Below are 12,249 nucleotides of genomic sequence, written 5' to 3'. Positions count from 1 at the left end.
ATTTCTTTTCTCTTTCAATGTTATCGAGCAAAATTTTCAAATTATTGAATATGACAAGCTGGTCTAGGTTCATAAATGATCGAATTGAAAGATGGATCGTACAACACTCTTAAAATAGGATATTAGGAAACTTTTTACCTTATTTGATTTTGGTTAGACTATAATTTAATCGAAAAACATATCATTAAAGAAAAAAAATCAAGTTAGAATTTTTTAAGTCGATAAAATTGATTTATTTTAAATCGGGCAAGGTGTATATTTTTTTTAAAATAATATACATAATCTAAAGTTGGAGTGAAGCATAAAATCTTTTAGTTTTACTTGTTACCATATTTTCTTGTTTTCATTTGAACCATAATGTAAAATAATTAAGAAAAAAAGGAAAAAAAAATTGGGGAAAGGGGAGTGGTAGTTTGGTAGTTAATGAGAAAGGGAAGTCCATTTTTCTAAAAAGTGATGGCAAACCAAACAAGGTGTTGTCAATCCGTTATGATTCCACAGCCGAAATTTTGATACTCGCTTTATTGATAATAGAAGAGGACCACACAACACAACCGACACGTATGCCAACAGTCTCCACCGCACGTGCCTCCACGTCTTAGTCTTTCATTTTCAATTGGACAAATTTGGCATTTAAAATTGGGACAGTTATAATATATGAGTCTTATATTTTGACTTCCCAAGACAATTTAATACGAATTTATTGAAGTGATTCTATTGGCGGCCTTTCTTTAATATTTAAATAACGTTTTCGATTTTTTTTTCTTTTTTCTTTTTCTTTTTGTTGTTGACTAACACGTTGGATTTTAAGGCATGTTTGAAATTACTTTTTATAATATATTTTACAATCAAAAATTATTTTTTATTTTATTATTTTAAAAAATAAAAAATAGGTTATTTTTCGGATAATATATTTTAATTATTTTTTATTTATTTTCTAAAAATTATTTTAAAAAATAATTATACAAAATATAATAATTAAAAATAAAATACTATATATAAATTATTTTTTAAAACTATTACAAACAGTTAAAAACATTTTAAGTTTTCAAATATACTTTTATTTTATAAAAATTTAATAACAGTTTTCAAAAATGATTCTAAAAAATTATTTTTTATAATTATTTTTTAAATCAATTACCAATAGAAGTAATGTTTTTTTTAACTTTCACAAGAAACTTTAATTAAAGAGATTTTATTTTAAAAAAAATGATGATTTAAAAATAGAGTATATTTTGTTTAGATTAGCTTTTTACAAGTCAAAAGTTATAGTTTTAAGTGTGATAAAAAAAATTATTTTTATTGACTAATTATTTTTTTTTTTAGATTTTAATATAAAAGTTAGAATAAGGTTATATATAGTACAAGTTGCATCTTGACTTATATAATAAATTATTATTATTATTATTATTTGAAAAAATTAAGGGTTTGTTTGATAATTATTTTTAAGAATGGTTTTTTATTATTTAGAAAAAAAAAAAAGAAAAATATTATATTTGATAATTAAAAAAAAATCGATTTTACAACATAATGTTTTTAGAACATTTTTTTTAGTTATTTTCAATTATTTTTTAAGGATTATTTAAAAAAATAATTATACAAACATATAAAATAATTAAAAATAAAATATTATATATAAAAATTATTTTAAAAACATATTTAAAAATGTTAAAAATATGTTAAAGATATTTGAGATTCCCAACCAAACTTTTGTTGTACAAACATTAAAAAATATTTTTCAAAGTTATTCTCAAAAATAGTTGACCTTGTTTGATAATTGTTTTTTTTTTCTTAAATTGAAAAATAGTTTTAAAATTTTTTTCTTTGATGTTCTCTAAAATAAAAGTCCGAAGTTGAAACATTCTTAACATGTTTTTAATATTTTTAAATATATTTTTATATCTAATAGTTTATTTTTAATTATTCTACATGTTTGTATAATCATTTTTTAAAACAATTTTTAGAAAACAAGTTAAAACAATTAAAAATATATTATCTAAAAACACATTATTTTCTGTTTTTCAAGAATAAAACAGAAACATATTTTCCGGTTATAAACATATTTTCTTATTTTTATTTCCTAAAATATAAAACTATTCTCGAAAATAGTTGTCAAACATATCTTTATCAACACAGGAAATGATCCTAGATTATATTGAAGCAATCAAGTTTTAGACTCCTTTCCTTATTAATTAGTGACTTTTATAGATTAATTTCACAATTCTCTTATGAGATCGTGGGTACACCATCTTGTTCATGGGTTTGTGGGTCGAATGGACAATGGGCCAAGTGAGGAGTCATGCTTAAGTTGTCGGATTAGAACTCCTACAGCATTATGTTTTGCTAATAATCCACGTCATGACGTTTACCCACAGTTTTGAATTTATTATTATTATTTTTATTATTTTTATAAATAATTTTAAATTTATCAAAATTAAAGGTTGTGCATGCACGTGTTGAATAATTAAATCAAATCAATTATTTTAATATTTGCAAAAGATTTAAATTAAGGTTTTTTTTTTTTATTTGTCTAAATTCTGTCTTGGGTTTTAGACAATTTGAGGCTAACTCAAACTCTTTTAATGTTATAAATATATACGCGTATTATTCCATTTTACAAGAAAAATATATAAATTTTATTTACTTTTTTATTATTATCCTAAAATGTTGTTGTCTTATTTATTATTACTTTGATACAAATATATCTAAAAAATTAAAAAATAATAATAATAATAATAAGTTTGCTCGGATCCAACATTAACCAACTTAATTTAGAACCATATAACTCGATCAAGATAAGTGTAGCTTATTTAACTTTAACCTAACCCAAATTTGAAAAATGAGCTTATTGGATTTGAGTTAAGTACAATGGATTAGGTTTAACTTAGGTTTAATGTGTCTCATAGGTTCACTTCACGATGCTAAACAAACTCTCACACCAAGGTCAAGTAACGACTATGATCTAATTTGTAACAACTCGTACTTAACTATATAAATATTGTTTTAAACCCAAAAGGTCTTTCACGGTTTTAAAACATGTTTATAAGTTTAAAAAGAGTCATATTTATATAGCGTTAAGAACTTCTCTTCTATCTAGTGTAAAATATCACATATCTAATAAAATTAAAGTATTAGTGTTAATTGTTTTTATCATAGTATTATCTTATTTTTTGGTCTAAAATAGATTTGGTAATATTCGGTAAAATTTAAAACTAAATATTAAATAATTTAAGTTAACTTTAAATTAAATTTAACTAATAACATAAAACTTGTCACTTAATTTTTAAGCTAAGTATTAAAGTTGTTTAGTAAAATCAATTTAATTGTTTTTAACCATTAAATTCACGTATTTTACCCTCGGCTATGAAAGAGAAATAAGAAAGAAACAAATAGTATTATCGAAGTAAATCATATTTAGGATTTTAAAAAAGTTATTTATTTTGACTTTATTTTGTGTCATTTTAACTTTATGTATATTTTACTAAATATATATATTCTTAATACTTAAATTAAGTCATTCAAGTCTTATTAAGTCATTAAGTGGATTTACCAAACTATTATAATTTATTACTATAATAAAAATTTTGAAATGATTAATTATATAATTAGTGGGAAATTGGATGATAATTAATATTTTTAATTATATTTGGTTTCTAAGAAAATGTTAGAAATCTTTTAAGTTAACAATTCTCTTTATGTGATATATATTCAAATTTATAGATTTGTAATTAAAATATGTTTTCCATTGATGAGATAATCCATTAATTTTTGGATTGTTAGTTTGGAAAAGAGTATTAAATCTTAACTTTCTATTATTCAAAATTAATCGGGTTTTTTTCAAGTTTAGTGTTCTAATTAAAAAAAAAAATCATTGGAATTGATGACTTTTAGTTTGTTTAGGTTTTGTTGTAGGGTGAGAAGTTGAATTTTGAAAATTTATGATAAATTAATTTTAATATAAATTTTATAAAAATTTATGGAATTTAAATTTTTTGAGAATTGGATGAATCATGATGTGAAAATAGTGAGGAGATGTGGTAGAATTTTAGTTTTGATTTTGAAATTTTGTAGCTTTATTTGAGATTAATTTCTTATTCAAATCGAACAATCTTCATGTTAGTTTCAGTTTTTGAGTAACAACTCATGAAAGAAAATCTTAGATTTAAATTTTCTCGAGAAACATAAGGAAAATGGATTAAAAAAATAATTTTAATTATATTTTTATGACAAATTTACTATTTTATACTAAATTTATTTCTCACTTAAATTGGATAAAATTAAAGTAGTTTAACTAATTTTTAAAATAAGATTTTTTTTTCAAAATTTTCAAAAAATTAGTTTGATTTTATTTGATGTAAGAAATTAGATTAAAATATTATAGCAAAGTTAAAGAAGGTTGAAAGAGAGGGAAGATACTGAGGATAAAATGACTTTTTAAGTAAAAAATAATTTCTATTAAGATAAGTTTTTCTCATGAAAACAATAAATTTAAAAACTAACAACTCTAAAATATGTTTTAAATTTTAAAGCAAATTGTTTTAAGACTTATTAAAAAACAAACAAACCCTTAGTTTTTGTGCAATTAAGAAGATCTTATCTATGAGTAAAAATGACTTACTATGCATTTAATTATATGTTGATACACAATAAAACAAATATAATAATAATAATAATAATTAAAGGCTATTTAGGAGCTGTTTATTTATAACAATCTTTTATTCTTCAAAACAAAAAAACACATAAAATACATTTGACAGTCAAAAATCATTTTCTGTTTTTTGTTCTTAAGAATAAAAAACATGATGTTTTCAAAGAGTATTTTTAATTGTTTGCACTTGTTTTCTAGATATTGTTTTAAGAAATAACTGTAAAAATATGTAAAATAATTAAAAATAAAACACTAGATATAAAAATTATCTTTAAAACATATTTAGAAATATTAAAAACATTTTAGGTTTTCAAACAAACTTTTATTTTATAAAAATCAGATAATAGTTTTTAAAAACTATTTTTCAAAATTGTTTTTGAAAATAATTACGAAATAGGCCATAAAATTCTTCTTTTTGTAAATTTTAAAGTGGATACATTTTAAAGGAGCTTTTAAGAGGAAAGAAATTTTGAAATAAAATTTTCATAAATATAGATAGATAGACGAGAGAAAGAGAAATTTGGACCACAATTTTACAAAAGTAATTTCTATATTTTTAAAAATTATAAATACAACCTCAAATTGATAAAAATACCTTTCACATTATTTTATAAAAAATGTTTTGATGTGGTATAAACAAGTTTAATGGAGGGTATTTTATCCAAAAAAGTTGATTCTTCTTGTTTTGAAAAGTGACTCATTTTTCTAAAATGGAGATCTTTTATAACTTTGTAATGAATATCCTATAATTTTACCTAAATTAGGGTTTACCATACAAATGGGATTGGGAGGACATGGGTTAAGCTTCAAATAACAAGTGTGTCCCAAAAGACATGGGTGAGCCCCATTAAGATTAAAGGTAGTACAACATTTTAAGATGACATTTGGCCACACAACCATCAATCAAGTCCTATCATTGTCATAACTCATTAAATGTGAATTGACCTCCATTATTAGTGAGATGATGTACCCCCTATCGTATCATCTATGTGCGCTTCCTCATAACAAAATAGATGAATTGTCACATACTAAATTCTCAAACTGATGACCCCCTCAACAGTAATGAAATAGTCAAACTTAATAAGTCATAATGAAAACCCTTCCCATGTGTAACAAACATTTCTTTTAAGTGACATTATAATCAATTCATTGATGGACAATGTAAATAATGATGAGATTAACTCTCCAAAGGTCTATAAAGGGATTGAAGTTATCCATTGAGAAGTAATCAAATTTAAATATTCTTTATCTATTAGTTTCTATATAAAACCATGACTAATTTGATCATTGGAGATAGGTAAACCTAATTGGCCCATCCCTATTCTAACTTTATGATTGCAAGGAATGAACAAAGATCAATTAAGGATGACTTCTAAGTCATCAAAGGATGAAATAGATTGGCATCATTTGTGGGAACAAAAGAAAAGCAATTTGTTAGCAATGGTGTAAACTTGGAGCAATAGCAAATGTCCATAAGATGATCCTCATATATATCAAGAATCCAAAACATGTAGAAGAAGGAAAGAAAGAAAGTGTCATGGGAAACAAACGAGATGCTCTAGTGTATGGAAGAGTTAGAACAAAAAAAATGAGGATCTGGCTTAAGAAAATGCACAACTAAGAGAATAATTAAATAGAGCCAATCAACACTCTAGTCCACCCAACTCACAACTATTGCGATGAAGTACAACAATAAAATTATCAACAATGAAGCAACAAGAAAACAATAGTCTACTAACTTCAATTGAATGCAACGTAGTCCCACACAACTATATGACCAAAAAAATGTCAATACAACCAATGATTATTGATTCAACCCAACCACATTAAATAATTGAAGCATTATAAGCCATATGAGGAATCACTTCCATCATTTACCAATGTCATTATACAAAAAGAAGCCTTTAAGGGGTTCGTCATTCCTAAATTCAACATGTTCAATGAGATGATGACTCACTAGAACATCTCCTACAAAAATTTAAAATGATGATTTTGACACAAAATAATGATATACTACTATGTAAGGTTTTCCATTCAAGTTGCAAGAACCAACACTAATGTGGTTCCACCAACTTCCCCACAAGTTGATCTCTAATTTTGAAGAACCAAGCAACTTCCCCAATATATACACTCTGTCTACCAACTAAAGGGGTTAGAAGCATGATTCCATCTAGTTGGGTGACTTCAACTGTTGCATAGCTAACACTGCTACTATGTTCATATGTTTAATTATGAAGTTAATTATTCTTTTCAAACTTTTCTCCATTATGATTTTCAATTAGTTTATCTCATCTATCAAGGATGCAATGCAAATGAGAAATTCTAGTTGTAAACTTTTGCTTGTCTCATTTTTGATAGTTTAGTCTCTATATCTTTTAAGCCTATAGTATGTGACCTTGAGCTAGTAGACTCCTTATTAGGTGATAATGGTGGATCGGTTAGTAGTTCTTCACCCTCTTGTCCATGTGATAGTATTTTTGGGTTCCATGACTTTCTTTGAATTGTCTTTGACTCTCCTAAGTACAAAGCTTAATGCTAGTTTGGAAAACTTAATAATAGTTCCATCATGTAAGCCAAAAATTGGATGTAGTAAGATCTCTTACCTTTCTATAAAGACTACCACTTAGTCTAAGTGGATGTATCGGTCTAATATATGGGTATCCCAAAGCAATTTAATGTTCAATACCATTAGTCTAGTCCTATTTGAGGAGCCCATCACCATTTCCAAATATTATAATTCCTCTTGACAAAATATAGTGTGCCTAAATATCTTCCTCAAGTGATTGTACACATATGTTAGGGCCCTTTTTGCACATTAGGTCATATTCTATGCCTGAATTCAAGACTTTTTAATCACTAAACTTGCACTAGACCCCTCTCCAATTATTATTTTTATTAGTTGGTATTTGATAAAACTTAATACTTATTGCTTAGTAACTTAAGTTAATTTTAAGTTAAATTGTTTTTAAGTTGTTAATTTAAACTTATGATTTATTTTCTACTTTAAGTATTAAGGTTGTTTGATACAATTAAATTAAAATTTATTCTAAATCATAAAATTGACACATTTACTCTCATTAATTTTAACTAATATTTCTTTTTATTCATTTTAATTTATATTCATTGTTATTAATTTTAAGCAATAAATTTATTTATAAAACATCTATATATAAAGATGGTAAATATATAAGATAACCATAAAATATTTATTATAAAAAATGAGTTATGGATATAGAATCATAATTTTAAAATATACTCTCAATAATGTGGGGAAATGAGGTAAAAAGGATTTAAGTTGTAATATTAAGAATAAGTTAACGATTTTAAGTTAATACTTGGAGTTGAAAATAATTTTAAGTTGTAAACTTAATATGTTTAATCTACTTAATGATATAAATTAAGTTACCAAACATCCATTAAGTTTCATTTATTTCTAAATGGAGTAAAAGGGATTGGTTAAAATGTAATAAAGGATTTATATTAATTCAATAAGAACATTACAATAAGGATGTTAAATAACATGAATCAAACCATATTACACGAGACATTTCTCCTAAGGGCCTTTATCCCGACTACATTCTCCTCACTGTCAAACTTCATGGTAGCCTTTGAAGCTTGATCACTATGATATTGATCAATTTTATGCTTTATAGGTAATGAATGTATGACTTGTTTTATGGTTTACTAGTTGTTAACTCAAGGGTTTCCCTAATCGGATTTTGATGATTACAAAACAAGGTTAAAGTTACCAATGGTAAAAATCATGTTAAGGTTTTTAGGTTTACTTGTAAAAAATTCAAAGAAAGCTCAAGCAATAATGAAGGAAAATCAATACAATGAAGACTTGGGTTTCTTGAAGACTTGAAATGACCTAGGATTCAATGAAAGACAGTATTTGTTGGTGCATTTAAGTCTAAATTGTTTTCATGCATTAAAAATTTTATTTTCATCCCTCCTTAAACTTAAAATCATTTTTTTTAAATCAAAGAAATAAATGAATTTTGTTTTAAATTAAAACCTTGAGCTAATTTTTTTTCTAAACTTACCTTAAAAGGTTTTAAGAATGTGTACACAAGTTAATGGAGGTTCTAAACCTCAAACTGGGTCATTTTAAGCACTTTGCAGTGTAATCAATTGAGCCAAATGGACTTGACCAATTGATGGTGCATTTTTTTCTTTTCTCTCTTCCATTATTATATGTGTGCTAGTTGAGGTAAGAGCCTCAATTGGTTGAGGACCAGTTGAGAGTCCATTGATTCGGTTGCCTAAATAGTTGAGTACCTAAACCCCAAAAGTCACCTCAAGAGCATTAAATACACAACGACTAATGAACCAATCAAACTAGTTACTTGACCGGTTGAGGTCTTCTTGTGACTTTTAGGGTCCTTAAACTAGAGAAAAGCTATACATTGAAGAGTATTAGAACATTTATGGATAAGACAACAACTACATTCAATTGCAAAACATTCTTTCTTCTTATTTAAAGTTTTTCTACAAGTACATGGATTTCTAGACATACAAATCTTTTTGTGCATCTTCAAAGTCATCCTAATTTTTTCATATATTAAGAGCTTAACTTGCTACTAGATTCGGAATCCTCAAATTCTTTCTTATCTACTCTTTGTGAGAGATCTATTCAAGTAGGGTGACTACTCAAAGAAGTTGTGAAGGTTCATTGGAACCTTGGAATCCAAATGTAGAAGTTTGAAAACTTTGACTATAAAAGTCTTTAAAATAATGAAAACCCCACTTTATTTGGAGTTTGAGGAAAGTGAATGTAGGCGACTTGCATAACCATTATAAAAAAGTTTGCATTTCTCTTCTCTCAACTTCTTTATATTATTTTTGCATTGTTCCTCATTTCTCACATGATATATTTCTAGTCTATTGAATTGTATATGGTATTTATGTTATTTTCATAAATTGGACACTCTTATATATATATCCCCATTTCTTTATTTTCACATCAGCTTCCATGTTTTAATCATCTTGTCACATGGCTCCATTTTCATAAAGGTAATCTGATTAAAAGGGTCGTTGAAAACCCAATTTAAAAATCTAACATTTCATCATTTTTTAGTCTCATTTTGATAAAAATACCCTTAGTTTTTTTTTGTAAAGTAATCATTTCTTTTGAAACAATACTTAAAATAATTAAGGATATTTATGTCAAAAAATGAGTTATTCTTCTAACAAAAACATGAAAATAGTTAAATTCACAAATATATGAATTATTTCATCCCTTTTAACCCATTAATTCTTTTATAAACTTAACACCGAACCACGTTTGTAGTTGAATTTACAAATGATGAATTGTCTCATATAATTGCTCATAATTGTCTTAATTATAGCCATTTGATATTAAATAGAGTCCTCATGCTATTTAATCATCCAACTCTAATCTCTCATTAATTGCCTTTTTTTTTAATGCAAATTACATGGCACCATCCCTAAGCCCCAACATGACCCAATGAATTTTAAAAATTAATAAAATAATTAATATAATATTGAAGGAATATTAATACCAGTGTTATATGAGCTGTAATTATTTTTTATTCTTTTTAAAAAATAAAAATAAAAATTATTATTTTAGAAAACTCCCCAAAAAAAGGGGAAAACATCAATACAAAGTTTTCATATTTTGAAAAAAAAAAAAAAAAGTAAAAAATATTTTCTAAAAAAAAAATAAATGGATATATAAATTTACTTAAAATACCTTGTGGGATCCATAATATTTTTAAATATGTTTTAAAAATAATTTTTATGTATAATAGTTTATTTTTAATCATTTTACATGTTTGTATAATTATTTTTTAAAATAATCCTTAGAAAATAAGTGAAAATAATAAAAAAACAATTAATAGATGTTCTCTAAAAATATCTTATTTTCTATTTTTTAAAAATAGTTTTTTATTATCAAACATGTTTTTGCTAATTTTTTTATTATGAAGAACATAAATTTGTTCTTAAAAATAGTTTCTAAACAAATCCAAAGTGATTTTTCAAAATTTTAAAAATATTTCCTAAATTTCATTAAACATCTCATTTTTTTTTCAAAAATACTTTCTACGTAAAAAAAAAAAACGCTTCCTAAAATAATTGTCAAACAAACTTTAAATCAATTTAGATTTTTCCTTATTTTTTATTGGAAATAATTCATTTTTTATGGTTTAAAATATAAATAAATAATTAATTCCTTTTAATTTTAATCAAGCTAAATTTTTATTAAACATTTATTAAGATAAAAAATAGATGATATCCAATTTCATTATTTTTATTATTTTTCATTTGAATCAAATTTAAATAATTTTACTATTTTTTGTTTTTAAAAAATTAATTTTAAAACATATTTTGAGAAAAAGAAAAATAGAAATTTTTTTTTTTTTTAAATGTATATCTATGTGTAAAAATAGATTCCAGATCCTTCCACCCCATTTCCAATTCACAAACTTACCTCTTTTAACACGTTTACGAGAAGGAAAAGGAAAAAGAGAAAATTAAAAAGAAAAAGAGAGGCAACAGTCAAACACACTTCGCCGCCTCCCGATCCTGACCATTCAAGTCATACCTACGAGTCAAATCAACGCGATTTCAATCATACCAACGGCCAGGATTTACATCCGTGGGTCCCATGCCGAGTTGCACCCTTCCTGTGATAAATAATTGTCATTTATTTATTAAATAAAAAAATAAAAAATAGAAAGAAAAAAGTGAATGCGCGTTTCCCGTGATGAGACCGAAGCAAACACGGCATACCGCCCACCAAACTATATATCCGTTTAAAATTCTTTCAAAAAACGGTTATCTTCTTCTAAAAGTGGAAACTCTTCAACCTCTTTTTTCTTCCATCCTCAAGAAGCCTGAAACCATGGATGAGCTTCAGATAGCCAGAGCAACAGCCCAGATTCTCCACCGACTGGAGCACTGGGGCAAGATCGTCGCCGATCATCGCCCGAGTGAAGCTGGAACTGGTAGGTTCGAGGGAGAGGAGCTCCAGCTGCGGAAGCTCAAGAGGATGACGTACGAGCTGGCTCAGTCGCGGGCGGCGGCGGATTGCCGGGACTTCGGGGCGGTGTTGAGGGAGACGGAGCTGGGAGTGATGGTGGAGATGGGGAGGATATTGGCGGAAACGGTGGATCCGGTGTTGGAGGGGCTGAGGAGGGAGACGGTGGCGGAGGAGGGGGAAGTGTGTGGGGTGTGTCAGGAGGAGATGGAGAGTGGGGATGAGGATGTGAAGAGCATGGGGTGTGCGCACAGGTTTCATGGGTTTTGCATATGGCGGTGGCTGACGGAGAGGAAATCTTGCCCTCTGTGCAGAAATCCCCTCGATCCCACTGTCCAATACCTCAAAGTTTGAATTCTTTATGAGGGGTTTTCAAGATTGTTTGGGAGGCTGATATTTTTTTATTTTGTTTTAAGATTTAAGATTTAAAATTCTTTTCTTTCCTTGACAATACAAATCAAGAAATTGTTCTGTATGGTGAATTTTGTTTTCATATCATTTCATGTGTTCTTGAAGATGTCTGAAAAGTTATGCGCATGGATTTTTACATGGGAAGGGAAAAAACCCTGACTTGTGACCATGCAGACAGATCAGTAGA

General features: G+C 26.4%; 1 protein-coding gene across 1 annotated transcript; it reads left to right on the top strand.

The window, feature by feature from the left end:
* Window positions 1-11,516: 11,516 nt before the first annotated feature.
* LOC100852487 (RING-H2 finger protein ATL34) lies at window positions 11,517-12,005 on the top strand. Its single transcript, XM_003632192.2, has one exon. The coding sequence runs from the start codon at window positions 11,517-11,519 to the stop codon at window positions 12,003-12,005; it is 489 nt and encodes a 162-aa protein (XP_003632240.1).
* The last annotated feature ends 244 nt before the right edge of the window (window positions 12,006-12,249 follow it).

The sequence above is a fragment of the Vitis vinifera genome, chromosome 6, assembly GCF_030704535.1.
Source record: "Vitis vinifera cultivar Pinot Noir 40024 chromosome 6, ASM3070453v1".
Classification (NCBI taxonomy): Eukaryota; Viridiplantae; Streptophyta; class Magnoliopsida; order Vitales; family Vitaceae; genus Vitis; species Vitis vinifera.
This window is presented reverse-complemented; position numbering and strand designations above follow the sequence as displayed.